The 24,179-nt window shown below is 45.2% G+C and overlaps 1 protein-coding gene across 8 annotated transcripts in view; it reads right to left on the bottom strand.

Moving 5' to 3' along the window:
- GRIP2 (glutamate receptor interacting protein 2) overlaps positions 1–24,179 on the bottom strand; it is a 472,776-nt gene that overhangs the window by 165,322 nt on the left and 283,275 nt on the right. The window contains exon 1 of one of the 8 annotated variants that reach the window (XM_065550899.1): positions 18,117–18,165. The exons of 6 other annotated variants lie outside the window; for them this stretch is intronic. In XM_065550899.1, coding sequence (XP_065406971.1) covers positions 18,117–18,150 — 34 coding nt within the window. In that variant the 5' untranslated portion in view covers positions 18,151–18,165. Of the gene's footprint in view, positions 1–1,474; positions 1,671–18,116; positions 18,166–24,179 lie in introns of those variants that run through there. One more of the 8 variants, XM_065550898.1, reaches the window with a different exon arrangement.

The following is a 24,179-nucleotide window of genomic DNA, read 5'->3' as shown; positions in this document are numbered from 1 at the left end:
CTAACTGGATGCACATGCTTTTTGGGTGCCAAGCATTCCTAGTAAGCCATAGGGTGCTGAAACTTTAATGGCCCTCAGCAGCTGGGCTGAAGGCTTACTAGAGAGTGCTGTACCGCCACACAGGCGATCTAAACCTGTGCAATAGCCTTACAAAACCAAACCTTGCTTTGATTAGACAGGGAAAGTCACCCCCTCTTTCTCTCCATATCCCCTTCTAGTAGATTGACAGGGATGCCAGGCTTAGCTCTGCACCCCTCACCTTGCAGGAAATGAATTAGTATCGCAGCTAGAGTGCAAGTGCAGAAAGCCTGTATAATCTAAGTAGTAAAACATCCAGATGAAAAGATTATACAGTACATTAAAAACATAATTATGGCAAGTCACTCCAGAGCTTGCATGTTAAAGTGACAAGGGTAATATTTTAAGCCTCCAGAAAGAACCACCATCCTTCATTTTCATTTTTAAAGCTGATGGCTCGTGCAGCATGTGGCTACCAGCGTGAAAGGCAGGGGGCAGGGAGAAGTCGTGGGAGCCTTTTGGGAGAATTCTTTCAACTTCAGTCTGCAAGTTTAGGTCTTACCCACTCGGAGCCGTACTTCTCACCACACCATGGATAAACAAAAAAAGGAGTCTTGTATTATCGAAGCCGCAGGGAGTACAACACTGAACTCTTTTAGTGACTGTTCTGTAGTGTTACAGCAATGGGAATAAGGAAAGTGCCAAGTATTTTAATAGCACTGCACTCAGAGCACAAGTGTAGCCTACGCTGTGCTTCAACTCAAACCATAGAGGCTCATGCTTTAGTTCTGGTTCAATTCCCTTTGACTCTTAAGGACAGGCATTTCAAAGTAAGTCAGCCTCTGCCCTTAGGCCCATTACTACAAATGATACGCCGCTGTCATTGTCCCAAGAGCAGGTACAGGCATGCTCCAGACACTGCTTCTACATATAATAGCACTGACAAACTTCTCCCTACTAGAAAAGCAACTTCCAATTAATTTCCCCCAGGTGATGATAAATTTTTGCCACACTGCTGCCTCTAAAACAGCTAATGGGTAGCTTTTCACAAGGAAAAGCCCTGTGTTATTAAGCAACACAATTTAAATCCACTGCTATTTACATACATATAAAAAAAAAGGCTCTCCCACAGGAAATAATCTTTTGATGTCACAAAGCCCACAAGATACACCCCCTAAAAGAGAGAGTGAAAACCTTGTACACAGATCCCCCCCAGCCCAATTAACTCAACCAGCATGTCAGCTTCTAGGCAACCAAGAAAAAGTAAAGTTCTCCCTTGGTTAATAAAGCACCACTACCGAACACTGTATGAGGCACATGCATCTCTAGGCAGAATCAGCAGCACAATTCAAATACAAGCCATGGACAAGCATTTAGTAGCCCACCCAGGTTCCTCACAGAATGGGATTAATGAAGCCATAAAACAAATGAAGACTGCAACCAAGAGCACAATTACCTCCTAGTGCCCTCCCTCGGAGGAAGGTCTGCAAGAAGTGCATGCTCTTTTTCTTCAGTCCCAGAGGTGGTAACAGCATTAGCCAGATGTGATCCACTCTACTCAGTTACTACCACTCCAGCATCCCCAGGCTCTTCCCACCCCCCTCAAGGCTACTCAGGCCAGACTTAATGAAGTGCACCTGGTCTGATCTGCTAATCACTGATGTGGAGGCTGGGGCTTCTCTCTCCGCATTCTCTCTCCCTTTCCAAATAAGCAATTAGCATGAATAATTACAGCTCTGATGATAATACCCAGCCACCTTTGAGCGAGCGGAAAAGACTGTAATTAACTCTTTCTTGGGGATCAGTGTGAGGTTGAAATAGCACGGGGCCTATTTAGCTATTTCTGGGGATGCCTCCCAGCTGCCAAGAGGCTTTGCAAAGAGGGTGGGAATGAAAAGGTCAGGTAGCGCCAGTTGGAAATCTGTCTGTGAAGCCGGATTTCATGTCTCACTTACCAAACCTGGCATTAGAGGCACAGGCTTACTGAGAAGAAAGAAGCTGCCTTAGTTTTCTCCCTGTGCAATTAGTTGGTAGTGTCTGGAGGAGGGGCTCCGTCATATGTCTCACGTAGTGAGAGGCTGCCTACAGCACCACAGGGTGACAAACTGTTGACCATTCAGAACTTTGCAGCAGTTACATGCAGAGTCTCCTACTTCAAAAAGCACAGGCCCCTACCATGTGACCTAATGAGAGGCGCTGTGAGCAGTAAAGGGTCTATGACACACTTCAGAGCAGTTCTGATTCCATGCAGTAGAGAGGGGAGTGGTTCACATGCATACATCTATGTGCATACTAGCCAGTTCTCTACAATGCCCCTGTTACATAGCAGAATTAAGAGCTTGTGGCGTCTCCTTCATGAACCTTTCCCTTTCCATCATTTTCAGGCACCTCAATTGCACAGTGTATCTTACAATCTCCTCCCCTTTAGAGAATTCCCAACAGGAAAAATCACATCACCAGCCTATGGTGGATGCTAACTGGTGACCAGACACTAAAGCAGTCTTAGCAACGCAGATTCTGAGCTGCATTTAAGTTGCAGTCAGCACAGCTCCTGGGAGCAGGGGTAAAAGTGACAGTATGGGCCCAGGGAGCTAAGCATAACAAGCGCAGCTTGAAGGCTATTCTAACTGGCAGGCGGCTGCCCACAGACCTGTTCCAGTGGACTGGAATAGTTGAGTACAGAGGTGGTCTGGCCACACTCCTTCATGTCAGGAGGTCCAGAGAGAGTGGCATGGAACAGTTTCCACAACACATGGGAATTCGCTTTACACGAGACAATGATCAAAGTCCTACATCGGGTGGGATGGAGACACTGCAAGCGTGTCCTGAACATAACTGATGTTTTCACTGTGTTAATTGAGAGTATTGGAAGTTTTACCAAAGGAACAACCAAAGGCACCAGCACAGAGGATAAACAGCAAAATACTAAAGGCTCCTTCACTCCTAAGATCATCAGTGGAGAACTTCAGCCATAACCAGGAACTGTAAAATAAATGGCACCCTTTAGACCTTGATCTAGACTACTGCGTTATGAGGCCTGAATCCTCAGTAAATCCTGCATCTTACCCCCTGGCCCCAGACCTGGCTGCTCTGTCGAAAGCTTGTGAGCACTGTGGCTTCCACGTGGGTTATAATTTTTTCAAATGGCTCATTCCTGACAGCTCCATTGTGGATGCATTGCTTGACCTCCAGGCCTACGCTTCAGTGTAAATCTGTAAAATCTTTATCTCTGGGGGCCTTTAAGCAGAGACAGAGTCTAGAGAAAAATGGGCCTGGCGTGTGTTTTGTATCCCCACTCGGCGGCCAGAGTTTGCTGTTCAAAACTGCTCTTTCCAAATGGATAAAGATGCTTACAAAGAAATAGGTGTGTGCACTGGACCTGAGGGGTTGGAGCAGAATTGCCTGCTGGCTAAGCATCCTGGGAGTAGAAGCTGAGACCAGCCGGAAAGAGGAATGGGATGCAACTCTACTAGAAATAATTAATTACAAGGCAATCAAAGATTGGCATCTGTGGCAAAGACAGGCATCTGCCTGATAAACTCCATTTCTGCTTCTGCTAGCAGTGTAATGTCCACATGCCCCAAGGGTTTGCTCATTAACCCCCCTGAAATACAAGCATCTCAAACACTTTGAAATCTCAGAAGAATCTGGTCTGATTTGGGAGGAAGGTTCAGGTTTGTCCTAACAGGTTCGTCTGGACTCATAATTCCTCATCATAGAACTACACTTACTAATGCTTGGGATCTTAGACGCTGTGGTTATTGTTATAAAAGGGGCCACAACATGTGGTTTGTTTGCCTTGCTTGGGATGACTCAATACCTCACAAGCGGTGGATCAAAGCTATAAGTAATTTGCTAGTTCAAACCAAACAACTGAAGAGCAGCACATTAATTCAGCTCTTTGCCTCTGTGAATTATATTAAGGCTCCATTAGGAGAGGTGGATGGGTTTTTTTGAGTTTTCCAAACTGTTTTAATGATTTGTTTCATTGTTAATTGTGGTGACTTGAAATTGACTCGGTTGCAGCTGGGTTTGTGCAGCATCAGGGAGTGAGTCTGTGTCCCATAGTAAATCATGGCGTAGGAAACCCTAACTTTTACTGCCTGAGGTTTGTTTTTGTAAATCTAAGATATGGTTCTCTTTGGAAAAATGCCTTTATTAAACTGGCACTGTGGGACTCTATCTTTATTGTCTCTTCAAGGTGCTAACTTTGCAGTTTACTGATGGAAGATTTTTTCCCCCCAGCTGTTGTTCTTTCTGGCTTGTGCATCATGGTCTAGTTATTCTGTAGTGCTGCCTTGAATGCAGGGGACTGGACTAGATGACCTCTTGAGATCTCTTCCGGTCCTACACTTATATGATTCTATAATCATTACGACCAATAATTCATAACATGGGAGTTACCCCACATAGGCAAATCCCTGAGGCTGAGTGGAATCCCACTGAAGTGACTGGAGCTCCACAGTGGTGCATGCATCTACCCAAGCAGAAGAGTTATGCAGGATCAGGGCCTTGGGTCCAACTGCAGAAGAATTACCATAGTGCACAGAGGTGTCCACCTCAAGCCTACATTAACTATGCCTCTTAATTACTAAGCTGGGCCAGAGCAGATGATGATAACACATGAGCCAGAAAGAATCCAGCTTGACTTCCAGATTTCAGGTTGAGTTTGCAGCACTGGCAGTTAGATTGCATAAAAAAATCATTTTACTGGCAACGTGGACAAATCCTGGAGAGACCAGGAACATGGAGCCCCCATTTTCTTTTCAGAGCAGAACTGCCCTTGAAGGTTCCGATCCTGCAAACACTGTGAAGTGAAAGCAATGGGATTAGTCCTGGTACTAAAGTTAAGCACATATGTAAATATTTGAAGAATTGGGATTTTACACGTCTGCTTAACTGCACACAGGTGCCTTCCATGCATAAGTGTTTGCAGGACCGGGACCTTAAGACTCAAAATCTGTTAGGAATGTGAATACCTCCATCCTCTTAATTGTTTTTTTTTTTCCTTTTAAGAACATGGGAGGAAAAAAAACCCAAAGTGCTCTGACAGAATTGTGTCTGGGCTAAGGCCAGGTTTAAAATACACATTGTGTGCAACAGCTTGGTAAGTCCTATTTAGAAAACTGTTAAAGAGCGCTCAAATTATTGTCTCCATAAATATTTTATTGCATTTTAATTTGCATGTGTATGTTGTATGGTGCCCTGAGCACTTTGACTCCATAAATTAAATTATTGTTATATTGAGAGACTTTTCAATGTGAAAATTAATGTTTAAATGCTTGGGGGCATATAAAAATTTAAGTAGTTTTTCTAATCTAATGATGGCACAGATTTCTCAGCTATCTAGCAGACATTGCTGGTCAATAGTCTACAGAGGAAAAAACATAGCTTCTCATATTAAGAAGGGGGGGGGACACAGCATTCTTATCCCCAACACAGAGACAAAGTGACCCACTCAAGGTCCCATGTAATAGAGCCATGTAGATCTCCCAACTCCTAGTTCTGGGCTGTAACTACTAGACCATGCTGCCACTTTTACAAAATTTCCCTTGTGACTAGGATACTTAAACCTTCTGCTGCCCTCTTGCAGCACTCCCCAAAGCACTACTGACAGGCTGTAGCAGGAAGTTGCAATGAGAATAGCAGATAAAAAGCCTGGGGTGGGGAGGGGGATGGGGGAACCAACCCCTTAAGAAAATATGGCTAATTTATTACTAATTATTGGGTTGTTACTAAATGCAAAAGCTGTATAGATGTGGAAGTGTTATGTTGCATACACACAGTAAACCAAATTAAGTGCAGAGTTGTGCCCTCTTACACCAGGGCTCAATTTGGCATGTGCACACACACACACACAATGTCCGAAACTCACACACTCTAGTACATACCTACAGCATCTAAATTAGTCTATTGCTGTTTGACACCTGAGCATCGACAGACTGACACAAAAAGAATAGAGAGACTCACATACATTCTAATAGGCCCAGACATGCCCACAGACTCATGTGCAGACAAACCTACACAGAGTGACAAAGATCACTTGCACATGTGCACTCATGAAGCAAAACAAGAAAAAAAATGCTGAAGACGCTACAAGGAAAAGAGTACAGACACTTGAACCGAAAGCCATTCAAAATGCATCTGAAATAGCAACAACAAAAAAACAAGGGGGGGGGGAGTTTGACATGTCTGGCTTTTGGAATAAAGTCACTTCTCTGACAACTTATCCTCTGGTCTGTGATTCGCGTGTCCGACTACATTTGGAGTCAGAGCAGACACTATCTAATGTTTCTGCGGCATGCAAGTCCACCTCGTAGTGAAAATGATGACATTGCTACTGACAGAGAACTCAGGGACCGAACTCTCCAGCGCGCGCCACGAACTTTATTATGTGCATTAGTTGGAACTGATTGACACCTTCAGCTGCCTGGGAGTAAAGAAAGGCTACAAGAGCCAACAGCATCACAAGGCAGAGCAAAGCAATCCAGTCAGGGACGGAGGAGAGAAGAGGAAAATGATGCACTGTTCCTTTAAGAGCCTGAATACAGAGCTCATCATTTTGCATTTGAACATGGCATGAAGCGCTCGCAGGAAAACTGAAGAACTGTGAATCTCAGCAGAAACGGGGGCTGCTATTATACCCTGGTACCGAGGGAGAGGATTAAATAATTAATCACAAAAGTAACTGAGTGTTAACAAGCCGAGCCGGATCAAACTGCATGAAAGATGCAAGAGACCCACAACCCTCTTCAATATGCTGACACATCTCATTTTAATAACTTTACTATCAGGATTCCAGAGGATAGGCTGTAAATAAATAAATACCAGCTCGATTTCACCAGCCCTCTGCTGCTGGAGAAGGAACGCAAATAGAGTAACTGAAATCTCTTGCTCCCTCGAATTGGACCAGCATCTGCCTAAATCAGCATTAGGGGGTGGCAGAGCAAAGAGGGGTGGCATGCAAAAATCTCCTGTATCAGAGGTTGTGATTGCAAAACCAAGAAGAAGCTGCTGGGATCTGGGACCCATTGTATTCCAATGGTTTGGGATGGGGTGGAGCGAATGAGAGATCCAGATATATGGTGCTGACTCAGTTCCGTCTCTAGCTAGAAGGGATTGCGAGTTCAGGATTTAGTTGCAAAAGTCTGGTGGTTGATGCCATGGTGATGGGTAGGGTATGATTAGATAGATAAACAGATAGACACCCCCCAGCTCAGTCCATAATAAAGCTGGTGAGTTTCTCTTGTTATTATTTTACACTGCTGCCAGTGCCCATTCTTGGGTGCTTGTGGGTACTATTTGCACCACAAAGATGCTCCACTATGTCATGACTACAGCATAAACATTATCAAGTCACGATACTAGGTTGGGACAATCCGTCCTGCCAGGACGTGACTCCGGTCGGCAAACTGGTGGAACAGCCCCGCTATCTTGTCCTACCCTTTCACTTTGGAGTGATGATCTCTTAAATACAGACATTCTCACTGAATGTATTTGACCTATTTCTGTCAGATTTTCCCCACCCGTCAATAATATAGTCATGCCTACCAGGGAGAATAAGATCAGTTGCACAGATAGTTCTGAAGGGCTCCATCATGCCAGTAGCTATAGAAATAGTCTAAATACTGAGATCTGTTTATACAGTAGCTTTTTTCTCAAAGGATTCCAAAGGGCTTTGCAAAGTTAAACCGATCTACAGACAGAGATAACTCTGTCCATCACTAAAATGTAGCCACAAATGAAAGGGGCACCTGTTTAACCGCACACAGGAACTTGTAAAAATCGGTGTAACTTTGTATACTTACTGGTAAGGTACATTCACATGCACCACTGAAATAGACCCTCAAGGTGGTATTTTGGTTTGTTTGTTTGTTTTGATTTTGGCATTTTAATCCTTTTGAGGTGGACAGATTGATTTCAATGCAGTTGAGTGTGTGATGGTGTTTCAAATAAGACCTCAAGGTGCAATTTTCAAAAGCATCTAAGTGACTTTGGAGCACAAGTATCATTACAAGTCTTACTGCAAGTCAAGGACTTTTGATGAGACTTGTGCTCCAAAGTCATTTAGAGTCTTTTGAAACTTCTGTCTTTAAAACCCAAGGCCCTGCCTGCTCTCCTTTGATATTAAAAAAACATGGCACTTTTCATAAACGTAGAGATTTGGTTCACCAATCTGTGCCTCAATTTCCCCATTTGTAAAATGGGGATAACTATACCTACCGCACAAGGATGTCATGGGGCTTAACTGATCCTACACGTGTAGAAAAAAACTTCGTTAACTTGAGGCTGCTCAAGTGTATTTCTTCACAGCAGTGTAAGCACTAAATAGCAGGGAAATCATAAACTACGACAACATTCAGACCTAACACAAATCCCATTCTTCAAGCGTCTTCAAATCAAAGACTCCTCATCTCTCTTTGCATCTCCCACCAAAATGGAACGAGAAAGATAGTCATATTTTGTATAGTGAAGCTGCCAGGTGTGGAAACCGGTCCCACAAGCCACAGAAGACCATCACTAGAGAATAAGACCTTTGGCAATCAGCGCTGGTATCAGATCAGCATCCGAAAGGATTATTTCTACCAGCCAGAATTTGACCAAATCTTTTTCAGGTTGCTAGCAGGAAGGATGGTCTTGCAGATAGGTCAGTGGCTGTGGAGAAAACCGTAGTGAACCAGGGTTGGTTTTCTTTGATGCACCATTAAGGTTGCCCTGTTAAGCACTCAAAAAGTCAAGCTGGGCAGAAGTTAAGGTGGAACATGGGACCCCCAGTGGATGTCTGGATTGCCATTTAGTATTTCAGAAGTGTATGTTCATCTAACTTTGGAGAAAACAATCTCTGATTTAAGAACTATAGACTCTGATCACACCGGGAAGGAAGGTATCATATTTTAGGATGGGCAAGAGGGACAAGTTAAGGGAGCAGATTCAGACTTATTCACTTCCTGACTTCGGAGCATCGTGCTGTGGAACCTCAACCAGGCACTAACATAATCATTTGCATTTCTGTATACACAACCCCTCCCCCCTCTTATCTAAAATGAGGTCAAGTCCCCTGTGGTGCATCATTTACATTAAAAATGCCTCTGTTTCTCTGAATTACTTTCATGTCCCCCATTCCATTTCTATCCTTGAAGTACGTATGTATGTTAGGGGAGGTGGGGGCGGGGAGGCATATCCTTCCCAAGCATTCCTTCAGCCGGCAGGCTAGAAAAGGCCAGCATACAAAAGGTTCAGCTGATGTGGAAATGCAGCTTCTCTTCGAAAATGAGGAATTGAGCCACCAAAACAGGTTCAGGGCAGCTAACCTGATCCCCTGAGTGCTAGTGGTAACTGACACCTTCAGCCCAAATAAGAACCAATGGAATATTCAGTAAACAGCATTTGATACTTCTGTACTGAGGGAAGAAGCAATGAAACACTTGGAAACTGGCCATATCACGTTACCCTGGGCTAGTGTAAAAGACTCGGAGAAATTGGTTGTTTGCAAACATACTGTGTGCTAAGGAGTTTTGACTACTGCATCAATAATTGTGGTGTCCTGCAGGAATTTGACTCAGGGCAATGATGCAACGATTGACTCACATGGATAGTTTTTTATGGAAAGGGTGTTCTGTGGCTCCCCATCACACACACTTTCCACTCTTCTGTCCCATTTACTCCCCAAGCGTCACATCATGACAACCCACCCTCTGGGTGGGTTGCACTGGACTCCTTCCAGGTCCCATCAAAACTGCTCTAAGCAGGGTCCAGAGTTGCACAACAGTGACATGAGTTGCTCCTCCGGTCCTCTCCCCACAGGCTTAACCGCTGCAGGTCTGGAAAGGGAGGGATCTAAACCTGGACCTCGCCTGCCTATGACACCAAAATGCACAGGGAGTGGACCCTCCAGGGCTGCCTCTGAACTTCATGTCTAACGTATGAATTTTTCCTTCAGCTCTGAAAGGATTTCAGCTGTTTTCTTATGGACATTTTGTGTCAGTGATGGGTGTTGAACTGGCAACCCCGGTGACTGAGGCCAACATTTTCAAAATGTCAAAAGCTGGGCTCCTAAAACAATATTTAGGCACTGAGATAAAAGTGACCTGGACTCAGATCTTCAGCTGGTGTAAATTATCATAGCTCCATTGACTTATGACAACAATTTACACCAGGGGAGGATCTGCCAACTGATTGGGTGTGTGCGCCGTTTTTCTAAAAAGTGGGCCACTTACAATACAGGTAGGTGCCTAAGTATGTGTTTAGGAGCCTAACTTTCGAAATCAGCTTTGAAAATGGTGGCCTCAAGCCCTCTGTTTCTCCACAGAAGAGGTATAGCACAGCAGCAGCCATGCCTCTCTCCCTTACCGGATCCTACCTTGGATGGGAGCAGCGGTTTGAGGGGATTTCAGGTTCCATGGCCCATTCGGTCCTTGGCTTTCTGCTGAGAATTCCAAAGGCAGTACAGGGAAGGATGGAGTGTTAATTGCACTTGTATGTTCACTGATTCATAGCTTCTACGGCTAACGTAGTCTGACCTCCTGTATAGCACAGGTCAAGTAATTCCTGCATCAAGCCCAAAACTTTTCACTGAGCTATCGCATATCACAAAGCTTTGTGCAATGTGGACACTAGCCCGGTTTCCCACTGAAGTTGGCCTGACACTACTGACTCATTTCACATAGAGCACCAAATAGCCTTCAGATGGTGGTGACACCAATCACTGCTGTTCTAGGCCAGATTTGACCTGTTGATCTAGAGCTAAAAGACTCTAGAGCCCATTGTGAACGTCAGCAGTTTTATCAATACAGTCCCTACACTGCTTATGACCTGAAGCCAATAACACATCAGTGTGCACGCGCGAGCACACACACACACACAAAATCTGAAATTATTTGGCATAGCAAAAGCCCAGATTCTTGATTTCTTCCCAATGAAACATTTCATAAAAATATCTAGAACACAACAATCATTTTAATTCACTATAATCAGAGCAGATCTGCTGGAATTGCTTCTTACTCTTCAAACCAGTCCATACATCAGGTTACTATTTAATATTAAACATAAAAAGTGCTTTATCCTAGTCCCCTAGTTTTTAGACTTTTGGTCTTGCCAGAAAAAAACAGGAATTCTGAGCGCACAAGTATCTGAATTTCTCAGGTTAGACCTGCTTTGTTTTGTTTTTTTAATATAACTATTGCTTGGTGACGAGCGTAAGCAGTGGCCGTTTTCAGGGTATTAAGGAGTTAATCAGAAAGCATGAGAGGAAATTCAAAGAAAGAAAATGCACAAGAGATCAGCTGTTCTGGGAAGGGACTCTCGCTTTGCAGAGGGAACATGAATATAACATTGATATTTAAATTACTTGCATTTTGCAATTTTCTCATTTTTATGGCAGCTTCAAATGATCATTTTTTCAGTCACAAGAAAGGGAAAAGGGAATGATTTTCCCCCTACTTTTTCATTCTGGGGTAAATTTTGTCAAACGCCCCCCACCCCCCCCCCCCAAAAAAAACAGCAGACACGGCCAATAGTTCTGGGGCAACAGAAGAGGTGGTCTGTTCGATACAGAAGGACAGTATTTATTAGGTTTGCTAATTGCCCACTGTTGTGTTTTCTAACTAGGATCACTGTGAAGATATACTCACATGGGTGAGGAAGGGCGTCTCCGATGAGAAAGGCCTGTGCTATTGGAGCCACATCTTGTACCTATTTCTTGTTATATTGGCAGGCCTGTATGAGATGGTTTAGTGAGTCTGTATGGCCGGAATGGAACTTAATCAGAAAGAACACAGAGATAAGAGAGCATTTGCCAACAGCTATTGTATAGAGGGAGGTGAGATGAGCACTGTTTTCCCCGTCACTTAGCACAGGAGGTACCTCTGGTAACTGCATGGGTAAATGAGTACAGCATAAATACCTAGACAGTTGGCATATATTGACTTTTAATTGCTTCTGTTTTCTTACTATGGGTTTGCAAAGCACCTGGCACAATGGGGCCCAGATCCTCACCGAGACCTCTGGGGGTCGCTTTAACCGACATAGATAATAACTCATTATCAATAGAGATGCTCATTTTCTTCCCTACGCTACAGAGCTGCTTCTTTGCCTGACTCTAGGAGTTGAGTAGCACTGTGCTCTCATGTGGGGATGGTAATCTGGGTATAATGGCTCTCAACAACATGCCATTTGTTTGAGAATGGGAGTTGCAGAGTGTTTCTTAAAAACCCTGTAAAACACCCGACATACAGACAGACTATCCTGGGGACTGTTCAACGTGTGTGGCTTTTTTTTTTTTTTAATAAGGAATAGAGTCCATACCTATCAATAATTAATCCCTGAATTATACAGTGCTGGAGAATTCTCTGGTTCATAATTAATCTGGCTGCACTATGTAAAGGGGAAAGAGGAAGAAAAGGAAATCACACACACACAAAACTAGGTTAAAATAACCTTCAGGGTCTGAGTGAAATCAGGAAGAGGAAGAAAGTTCAGCATTCAGGCTTTCAGCTGTGGACTGAGATGCAATCCTAACTCCAGAACACTCAACCTGCTGAAGAAGTTCAAATATGTGACACAGGATTTTAAAAAGTGTGACAATGACAAAAGATGGCCGGCACAGCAAAGGAAGCATGACATGATGCAAGGGTCATTTATTTAAAGGGACAGAATCCATTAATATAGGTCCTGCTATTTATATTTTGTTAGGAGAAAAAGTTTTACAAAACCTAATGGGGGGAACCCTGAAAATATTTTTTTTGTTTTAAACATTCACCCCGAGTATTGAAAAACCCAGCGACTATAACACTGTTAGAGCAGATCGAAAAATGGATTTTCTGTCCTGGGGGAAATGCCAATGGTTCAACATTTGTTTTTGTTCCAAATCAGATGCAACATTGAGACAGCAAAACTTTTTGCAAAATGAAAAGTCTCCCAGGACACATCACAGCAGCTCAGCCATGCTGGTCACAATGTACCATGAGAGATGTAGTCTGGCCAGTGAGCTGAACCTATATTGGAGAATGAGGAAGAAGGGACCTGGAACTAGAACTCCCAGGAGGCAACATGGTAGCTCATACAGAAATTAATACTGACCTGAAACAAAACGTTTCATAGAATATCAGGATTGGAAGGGACCTCAGGAGGTCATCTAGTCCAACCCCCTGCTCAAAGCAGGACCAATCCCCAACTAAATCATCCCAACCAGGGCTTTGTCAAGCCTGACCTTAAAAACCTCTAAGGAAGGAGATTCCACCACCTCCCTAGGTAACCCATTCCAGTGCTTTCATTCAGATTTTCCGATGGAAACAATCTTTTCCGATGGAAAAATGTTTATTTCAGGAAAACTTCATTTTCCTGTGGGAAAATGTTTAGTTCAAAATTTTTCAGCCAGCCCTAAACATTATGCTAATGCATGTGAACTAACACGTGAAACTGATTGGTCAAATTTCATTGTCAAATTTCATTGTCCAAGCTGTGAGGTGCAAAAAGCAAACGAACACCACATAAGCAGTGTAAAATAGATTTGATTGTTTCAGTTTTAATAATCTAAGGTGTTGTTATTAACACAGGTAAGAGTATTTTTTAAATATATGATTTTTATCACAAGTGTCTCTTTAAGATGGATACATTCCTATATATTCTTGTTTATAGATTTCAAGGGTCAGAACATGAGTGTCATACTGTTAGATAGCATCAGATCTGTGTTCAGCCCAGGGACATTATAGTTGGTATTATTAAAACATTGCCTTTACACATGTGAAAGTAATTAGTTACTTGGGTTTTGCTGGCGTGGCCAGTAACACTAATTACTTTCAACTGGTAAGTGTCGGCATTTTAATAGCAAACACTGTCTTCTTTCCTTTGAGCTGACAGGTTGCCACCTAATAGTTATAGCCTCTGCATTCTATACTCAGAGATACGTAATGTGAAAATCTGGAATTTTACCTAACTGTAATTTTTGCCAAAACATGGCAGAATTTTGAAAACATTTTTCACCATGTTAAATTTTCCCAGTTTTATTATATTTTGAAATCTACATAGTCTAGTTTCACAAAGCTGGAAGCACCAATCTACTTCTGCAATGCAGGATTCTTCCTCTGGTAAATAACTGTGAAACTGAAAAACAATTACTTCGCTCACTTCCTGACCTTGTGAATCTTGGGAAAAGGCTTAGGGTTTGGTTGGCGGATCGACATAGTTATAGAATCATAGAATATCAGGGTTGGAAGGGACCTCAGGAGGTCATCTAGTCCAACTCCTGCTCAAAGCAGGACCAACACCAACTAAAGCATCCCAGTCAGGGCTTTGCCAAGTCAGACCCACATACAATGTTCCCATTCCAAAACACTCCCCCCCCCCCCCCCCAAGCCCATATTGCAAACTAGGTTGGAGGGACCCGAGCAAAACACAGCTCTGTGGCAAGCAAAATGTGTGAACTTCCTTCAGCCCTAAGCAGGAAAACCACATTGGTTCCACTGCTTCTTGGGCCTTCCATGCCCACAAAGGATTGGGCAGGGGAAATAGAGAGGCCACGATTTTTGCCACTTAAACTCTTCTAACCTGGGCTGAATTTGAATCAATGATCTAAGGCCTGATCCAGTTTCCATTGAAGACAATGGGAGATTTGCTATTGATTTAATCTGGAACAGGGTCAAACCCCTAGTTTCGATATCCTACTGCCAATCTTGAGTCCTCTTTCGTGTGTATCAATCTGTTTGCCTTTTTCCAGCTCCACACAGCAAGGGGACAGAGCTCTCCTTATTAAAACAGGAGGTTCAGTGTTATGCTTCTGGGGAAGGAACAGAAGTTAGGGGAGTGTCTGTTGTTATCAGACAATTATTGCAATGGCAGTGCTACTAGTCACCACCGTAATTGTTGCACTCATTAGAAAATATTCCTAAATTTAGCCTACAGCAAGCTAATCTTGTTCATCTTTGTGCTTGTTCCCGTAATTTGCAGCAACATCTCCCTTGCCAGATTATGAACAGACAAAATACAGACCTCAGTGCTTATCCTACAGCCTTATTATTAAATTCAGGTCCTCATCAGCTTAAATATCTTTCTGGGAGCACAAATTCAGTTCAGCTGAATGCTGAAACCTTATCTAATGCTATTGACATGTCCTGACCCCAACTTTTAATAGAAACATTATCAGGAGAATTTTTTTTTGCAATTAAAAAATTCTATGATATTCACTTGGGTTCATACCAACTCATGGAAAACATGAAACAGAAACCTGCTTCCTTCTCACACATTTTCCACTGGGATGGGGTAGGAGGCCATCATCTATCAAAAGGGCAGCGAAACACACAGAATTATTAATGCCAGTCAGAGAAAGACTAGAACTAGATTTTTTGGCTCCCAAGCCAATGCTCTGGTTTCTAGACCAAACGTCAAATAAGAAGCAGAGGAAGAGGATTCATTTTGCTGTGTCTGGGGGTGTATTTTGTGCATGTATGATGCTTCAAAATCATACTGGAGGTTTAGAGGGGAATGGGGAGTATAGCACGGTAACAAGTCAGACTTTGAGACAGAACATTGTACAAGTTCTACTGTGGATGCGCAAATAATGATTTTTGCTTTTAATGCAGCCAGATTTGGATGGATTTTCATGGGAACAGCAAAAGGCTTTCCTATGTCCACAGGATTGTCCCCCCGCCAAACTTCAAGGCCCTAATCCAAACCACAGCGCTGCTTTGGCAGTTAAAAACATTCCCTGCCTTTTTTTTTTTTTTTTTACAGTGACAAAAGTACCTGTTTTTGTCACACATTTAATTCATTTCCAAAAATATCTGAAATACTTCAGGCCAGGTTTTAAAGTCTGACAGTTATAAGCAACTGAAAACAGACAGTCATAATACAAAGTGTTAGGCAACCTTAATAATAGGTCTCATTATGCCTAGAATGACATGTATACATATGAGCACTGAAGCACTTCTTTTAGGAGAAATACTCAGAGAACTTCATGATAACCCTTAAACTAGCCACGAAGTGAAAAGGTCCTGTCCTCCAGGGCCGGCTCTAGGTTTTTTGCTGCCTCAAGCAAAAAAAATTTTGGCTGCCCCCCGTCCCAGCCCTGGGCTCCTCGCCGCACCCCCCTGCCGCCCCAGCCTTGGGCTCTTCTCCACCACCCGCACCCCCTTGCCTCCCCAGCCCTGGGCTCTCACCCCCTGACCCGCACCCCCCTGCCTCCCCAGCCCTGGGCTCTCACCCCCCAACTGCACCCCCCTGCCGCCCCAGCCCTGGGCTCTCCCCCACAAACAAACACACCTCCTGCCGCCCCAGCCCTGGCCTCACCCCCCCCCCACCTGCACCCTCCTTCCACCGCAGCCCTGGGTCACTGGTAACTCGCTCCCAGGGCAGGTCATTCAGCAGGAATTTTAGATGTGCACAGAACACAGACAGGATTGGTTCCCATATGGTTACAGAACTGCAGTAAAGTGGAACAATTTTCAGCTTGTGTGATTGGAGGATATCTGGATGCATATTATAAGACTGTCCTACATAAATGAGGAAAAGTTGAGGTGCCTTTATTATTCTTTTGTTCCCTCTTTCTTTCTATGGGGAATTTGCCAATGCAATATCACTGTCTTCCTTTTAAACAAACAAACAAACAAACAAACAAACAAAAAGGCAATGGCTGTTGAAAACAGCAATTCCAGTCCTAATAACCACTGGGAAGCATTTCTTGCTCAATTTTATCCTACTTTTTCTACAGCAAGTTACAGTGGATCAGTATATTTGATTTGGGAGAAATGAAGTAACAGCTGCCCAAACTGAGCTTGAGCACTCCTGAATTTTGAGGTGTTCAAATCTGGAAGGCAGGTGCTGGGGGGAGGGGAGGGCGGCCTGTGGTTCCGCAGGGGAGCACGGCAGCATGTACGCAGTAGCGTGTCTGGCGCTGCGTGAAGCCAGACACGCTGGTCTGAGTGGCACGGTAAGGGGGTTGGGGGGTTGGAGAAGGGGTAGGGGATTCCGGGGGGGCAGTCAAGAGACAGGGAGCAAGGGGGGTTGGATGGGGCAGAGGTTCGGGGAGGCACTCAGGGGACAGGCAGCGGTTGGATAGGCATGGGAGTCCCAGGGGTTTGTCAGGGGACAGGTAGGGGGTGGGGTCCTAGGCGGGAAGTTGGGGGGGGTCTCAGGAGGGGGCAGTTGGGGACAAGGACCATTGGGGCTTAGATAGGGGGTGGGGTCCTGGGGGCAGGGGTCCCAGGAGGGTAGGGTTACCATATTTTGTGCCTCCAAATGGAGGACACTCCACGGGGCCCTGGCCCCGCCCCCAGCCCCGCCCACGCCCCAACTCCGCCCCCTCCCCTGCTTCCCGCGAACATTTGATTCGCGGGAAGCCTGAAGCAGGTAAGGGGGGTGTGGGGGGAGGAGGCACGGCCCAGGCTGGCCCCCCGGCGGCTCCAGCCTGGGTCGGCTCGGGCCCTGGGGTGCCGGCCCTGGCCGAGCACCCCCGGCCCGCCCAGCACTGCCGGCCCCCGGAGGCCCGGCGCACCCCCTGGCCCCGCGACCCCGGCTCCCGACCCCGGACCGGCTCCCCGACCCCGCGGGCCCGGCTCCCCGAACCGGCTCCCGGCCCCGCCGGCCCGGCTCCCCGACCCCGGCTCCCCGACCCCGGCCCGGCTCCCGGCCCCGCGGGCCCGGCCGGCACCGCGCCCCCGGCTCCCAGCCCGGCCCCGCGCCCAGCCCGGCCCGGCACTACGACCCTGGCCCCCGGCCCGGCACCGCGCGCCCGGCCCGGCTCCCGGCCCGGCACCATGCCCCCGGCCCCGCGACCCCGGCCCCGCACCGCCGACCCCAGACAAAGAGGCCCCGGCCGAGCCCTCCCTCCCGATTTTCCCGGACATGCCCGGCTTTTGGGGATTTCCCCCCGGACGGGGATTTGAGCCCCCAAAAGCCGGACATGTCCGGGAAAATCCGGACGTATGGTAACCCTACAGGAGGGGGTGATCAGGGGACAGGGAGCAGGGGGGTTGGATGGGTTGGGGTTTCTGTGGGGGGCAGTCAGAGGGAGTGGATGGTGGCAGGGTGGAGTGTGGGTGGGGCTACTCTCCCTCCCCGTGGAGTGTCCTATTTTTTGAATGTTAAAATATGGAATCCCTACTCACAGTGCAGCTCTCCATTCACGGCAGGCTGCAGCATGAGGTCTCAGCTTCCTCACTCCCTTCCCCTCTTTCCTGTTGGTAGTGGCCAAGGGAATGCTGGGAAATGTAGTTCTTTCCCTGCTCCAGGGCTGGCTCTATAGGCACGGAGCTAACCAAGGAACTACAGCTCCCAGGGCCCCCTGTTGGTTCTCAGCTCCCATGCTGGATCCCTGCCGCCCCTGCAAATGGGCTGCCCCAAGCACGTGCTTGCTTTGCTGGTGCCTAGAGCAGCTCCTGCTGTCCTCCCAAGGGCCTGGTCCTGTGAGGTGGTGAGTGCCCTCTGTTTGCACTGGGAATTGAGGGTGCTCAGTATCTGCATTTTTTAACATATCTTCCTAATATGGAAACATCATTCTCAGGAATACCACTATCAGGCCATCTGGGGAGAGTAAGCAGACTGGATTTTGGGGTAGCCTGGATCCCCTACACCAGCTTCAAGCTGCACCCCTTTTGGTTATCCTCTTTAGAATGGAGGTTCTTAAACTTTATCGAACCATTTTTGCTCATTTCTGCAAAAGTGTGACTTTGGGATATTGATTTAAATTGTTCGTATGCGTGAGAGACAGACAGATGCTGAAAAAAAAGTTCTACAGATGACAGGGAAATAGTAGATCAAGGTATTTCCTTGCTTTCTTTGAGCGACGGCGCCCAGTCTGCTTTATATTGTTCACAGACTTAGAAAAGTTAGGCAAGCCTCGCTGAACAGGATGTAAGGCACAGCACTGCTGACATCACACACTGAACAAAAATCGGTGTTATGAAGAGAAGTCTGTAACCCTGACTTCAGGTCGAGTGTTTTAATGTGCGACACATGCTCAAGTTCCTGGCTGTCCATACACAATGGAGAAAGTCAAACCTCTGACCCAAGTTTGGCTTGGGATTATAAACAGAAAGCTGTCATGTATTTAAATAATACCCAGAATGTATTGTCTGTGTTGACCCTTGGGCTCCTGGCATCTTGGAAGCTTTGGAGAATTTTTTGTACTTAAATAGCTCCTGTCAAACAATATTATCAGCCAAGTACATTATTTCCCTCTCACAATGAGATTCTGTATGTTTTCCATAGATCGTACATTGGTTGGCAGTGATCTCGCTGACTTTCCACAACGTCACACATTTCAGATCTGTTCTTTTTTGGTTTGTTTTAATTTGGGATGGCCAATGCTCTCTGAGTACAATGGATGTCAATTTTCCCAGCATCTAAATGATCACTGGCCGACCCTACACTAAACTCGAGGGCACTGCTCAGTTTGTCTGTCTGTAACGTGTTAGCTGTTGAATGCCACATTTGATCAATTCCAAAATTTCACGGAATGTTCTTGGCATCAATGGGCAGAAGCCTATTAATTTGGGTGAAAATCAGAAAATAAGAAGGGGGAAACAGGGGGGAGACACGGTTAGCATCAGCTTCAAGCAGCTCTGTAATTGTCTATACACACACACACAAAAGTTGAAAGCAGCCATTTGCACATTACAACCTAACAATGTTCCCATCGCAGCTCTGCCCATCATCCCAATACAGTTTAAAACATTGACACCCTTGGGATGCTCGCTGACCAGGTGCCAGCTCATGCCAAGGTCCCTTAGGTCTCACTGAACACTGACAAATGCATAGTTGGAAACCAGTCTGCATCGCCTATGTGTTAGTATTGTTAAACAGGGATTAGAGTTATAAAAACGTGTTTAGTGTTTAGACTTTATGAAACACTTGTGAGTTGCTGCCTGAATTAGTCTCACCTATAGTAGTTGTATCCCATGTTATAAGATAGTAGTTAAGTGTTTGCTCTGAACAGTAAACCCCATAGGCAGGAGAGACGCATTACCAAGTGTGAAATACTAGTTTTCCACAAGAGGTGTCATCTCCTTCTCAGCAAAAGAAGGCCCATGGACACCAGACAAACCATTCCAAAACTTCAGGGGCCCAAAGACTTTGCTGATTGCTCCCCGCACCCATGAAGAGGAGACATGCAGATGAACTTGTCCGATCAGCTTGACAAAGCCTTGGCTGGGATGATGTAGTTGGAAATTGGTCCTGCTTTGAGCAGGGGGTTGGACTAGATGATCTCCTGATGTCCCTTCCAACCCTGATATTCTATGATTCTATGAACTCTGGGGGAAGGGAATAAAATCCCTGACAAGAAGGAACTGCATCTCTTTATGCTGGTTGGCCTCTGAGGGGCAAAGATTTCTGAGCATAAGCACGGCATTCCCAGGTGCTTAGCCTGGGTTAGCCCTAAACGTCATATAGAGCTTGTTTATTATAGAAGCTTCTTTTCTCTTTTGAAACGTAAGACTTTAACTCACTTGTGTGTGTATGTTTACCTGCTTTAACCTTGTAAATAACTCTCTTATTTCTCTCTCTTAGTTAATAAATCTATAGATAGTTTATTATTGGATTGGCTACAGGTGTTGTCTTTGGTATGAGGTCTGAGCTGCAATTGGCCTGGGGTAAGCAACAGGGCCTCTGGGACTGGGAGCACCTGAATATTGTACTTTTTGGTGTAATGGACCATCTCTCACCAAGGCAAGTTTGCCTGGGTGGCAAGATAGACTGGAGTGCCCAACGGGACTGTCTGTGACTCCATGTTAATGCTGTTGTAGTGCCTGAGGAGTTTACACTGGATACTTGGTTGGTGAAATCTAAATATAGATCTCACAACCAGTTTAGGGTGTGTGCCCTGCTTCTTAACAGTCTGCCCGAGGTTGGTACTCATGCTCTTGTGCTGCTCCAGATGGCTTCACAACCCTAATGATCTATCTCCCAGACAGAAAGAAAAGAAAGAAGAGTTTGTAGGGGTGGGGGAGGTTCGGGAGTGCACAGAGACCCTGCAATGAAAGTGAGAGAATGGGGGACCCTGATATGGGGGAAGGGGAAATGGAGGTACACAGAGTCCCTAGCATGGGGGGAAGAAGGGATTGGGGGACACATAGAACCACTGATATGTAGGAGGGGGATGGAGTTGCATGGAGTCCCTGAAACAGAGGGGAATGGGAGGGTGGCATACAGGAACTTGTGGATGGAGGGATGCAAGGAACCCCTGGTGTGTGCAAAGTCCTTGGCCTACAGAAGCAATATAGTGTGTAACTAGCATAGTGTTCAGCCCTTAAAATCACATCTTTGCAATCCACGTAGGATGCCTGTATGAAACATGTGGACTAATTTTTCCTTTGCCTAACATAACCCATATTACCATAGAGCAGCCTAGTGATTTCATAAGAGGGTTATGAGTCTGCTACCTAAGGGGCCCTACTTCTTCAGCTCATGTACTAGAGGTTCATGTTTTTGGTGCAAGAGGCCCCAGGTTCAGTCCCTGATGATAATTCCAGGCTTGCGGGGCAGGCCCCTCACCAGTCTGGATTGCACCCCAGAGCATGACACATGCTAACACACCATACTCCATCTGGTACACCATAAGTCAGCCAGAAAGCTACTTTAAAACACCAACAAATGTTATCAATGAACAAAGATCTCTTTCTGGAAGTGAGAAACACTTCAGATGTTCATTCTGAAGAAAGATAATGATACTGTAGTTTAGCCATCAAAGAGCAATTTTCATTTGAGAACTACTTTATAATCATTAATCAGTCCTCCCGACACGCCTATGAGGAAGGTAGTTGTTGTTATTCCTATTTTTCAGATCTAGCAAGACAGGCTGGGTGACTTGTGCAAGGTCACAAGAAGGAATCAGAGCTGGAATTAAAACTCAGGAGTTTTCAGTTTCCAGGATTATGATCAAATCACTCTTGCTCTGTGATGGACATCAGATATTTTTGTTATGCCCTGTCAGACTCTCCAAATCCTTTCCACATTCTGACACGCTTTCCTCTTTTCAATGTGACATTTTATTTGAAAAGCTGTATACTCCTGGGGGGAAAAAAGCAATGTCCATAATGCATTTCTCAAAAGTAATGCCATACCCCTTGCCCATTGAAATAAACCCTGAAAGTTGGTTTCCCGTATACTAAGATCAATTAACACTTCCAGAATGACAATCCTGAAGCCATTGGATCAAATTCATGGCTGGGGTTGCTATTAGTAGTATTATTTGTATGACAATAGCGCCTGGCTGCCCCAGTCAAAGATCAGGGCCCCAATGTGCTAGGCACTGTACAGACAAATAACAGACAGTCCTCGTCCCAGAGCCTACAGTCTGGATAAGCAAGTGCAGTTGCATTGACAAGAGTTGCACCCATTTACATCACCAGTGAATTTGGCCCATAATCTCAGCATGGGTTATAATTCCCCCTTAAAAAAAATCCCTAAACATCATCCACTTAAAGCGTTTACCATTATTTTGAAAAACTGCCAATGGTGCACGCTACAGGATCAATAAATACATTTTGCAAGGGCAAAATTGGTCTATTTCACTCAAAGTGAACTGGGAAAGAAAAACAGAAAGGGGCTGAAATGGTGCGGGTGGAGAGTGGTAGTACTGTCAACCCTAAGTGTTCAAAAATCAGGTGACATCCTCCCCCCACCAAATCATAAGATTATCTTTAGAATCATGAGATTTTGAAAAATGATATGTATCCTTCTGCCTTTAGGGGTCATGTCTGCAAGTTTTTCTAAATGAAAGGTTTTTTAAATGAAAGATGAGATTCTTACCTAATCCCTGACTGCAGCAAGTGGGACCACCAATATCATCACACTCATGATAAAATAGCAAGAGGAACTGCCTCTCAGTCAATAATGGCATAAGAAGGTAGCTCTTCTCATAGTCCCTCTCATTAGCCATGTGAGTGTGTTTCATCTCATCAATCCCCCTTTCTAGCACAGCCCCTATATTGCTCACTTCTGCCATTAGCTCATTTCTCTTCATTTACCCCAGCCTCACTAATGTACCTCTCTCCACTCAAAGCCAGGCTCTCCACTTCCTAATTACAGCCAGTTAACTGGTTTGTCACTTTCCATCACACAGCGATAAACCATCAGTGTTTTCTACTAAGGGGTTTCCATGTCACGCAGGACACACATGCTGCCCTGGCACACCCACAACATAGGGGCCCCTTCCACTTTCCCCAGCCCAACAAGAACACACACAAAATACCCTCACAGTCTCCAAATCCTACAACTGGCTCTTTTTCATTGTTTATTATTATTATTTCCCACTTATATATGTAAAAATCGTTTTTGGTGAAACTTGTCATTTTGGTAGAAAATATATTTTTTGTGGGGGAAAAATATTTCAGTGAAAACATTTTGACCTGGGGTAAAATTTTCAAAAGGGCCTAGGAACCACATTTTCAAAGGCATTTATGTGTGTTACCCCTTTTTGACCTGAGCAGCTAGTCAAAGTCTAGTTCCCCCTGTGGGCCATTTCTGTTAGGAGGAGAAATGTGTGTGGAATCAGGTATCTTTGATGCAATCCTGTTTATTTACAAAGAATGCACCCAAAGTCCTGTTTCCCTGACCACAGGAGGATCAAATAACTGGAGATAGTTTCTTTACTCACAGTTCCAAGCCTCTTTCTGCCAGCACTCAGTCCAAAAGCTTTCTATTAGTTTTTTTGCTCAGGGTCACACTACCAGTGCTGCGGTGGTGGTGGCTGGTGCTTCCCTGATGCCTTCTCTCCCAGCTTCTCTGATATTTCCGCTGTTTCTCTCACAGACACAAACAAAATACAGCTCCAATCCAATCAATGCCCTAGCCCCTTATGTTTGCCATACCAGGGAAACCCATTGAGCCATAAGGTTAAGATTCTACCCAAGTCTTGCCAAGTGCCTGTGTTTTGGGGGGTGCTCCTATTGCTTTAGCTACCTGGTTACATAAAGGAGCATAATGGCTTCTTATAACTACAGTAGAACCCCATTTATCTGACCCTCCATTAGCTGGCTCTGTGTGTTAACCGGACAACCAGTGCACACCGATCTAGAAGGGGGTGATTTCTCCTGTGGCCTCTAGATGGCGCTTCTGCATGGCACTTTCCCATTCTCCAGTTTATCCAGAATTTTGATTATCTGATCTGGCCCCAATCCCAATTAGCTTGGATAAATGGGGTTCTTCTGTATCCTAAATTAAGGGCAGTG

Source organism: Chrysemys picta, chromosome 7 (genome assembly GCF_011386835.1).
Source record: "Chrysemys picta bellii isolate R12L10 chromosome 7, ASM1138683v2, whole genome shotgun sequence".
Taxonomy (NCBI): domain Eukaryota; kingdom Metazoa; phylum Chordata; order Testudines; family Emydidae; genus Chrysemys; species Chrysemys picta.
This window is presented reverse-complemented; position numbering and strand designations above follow the sequence as displayed.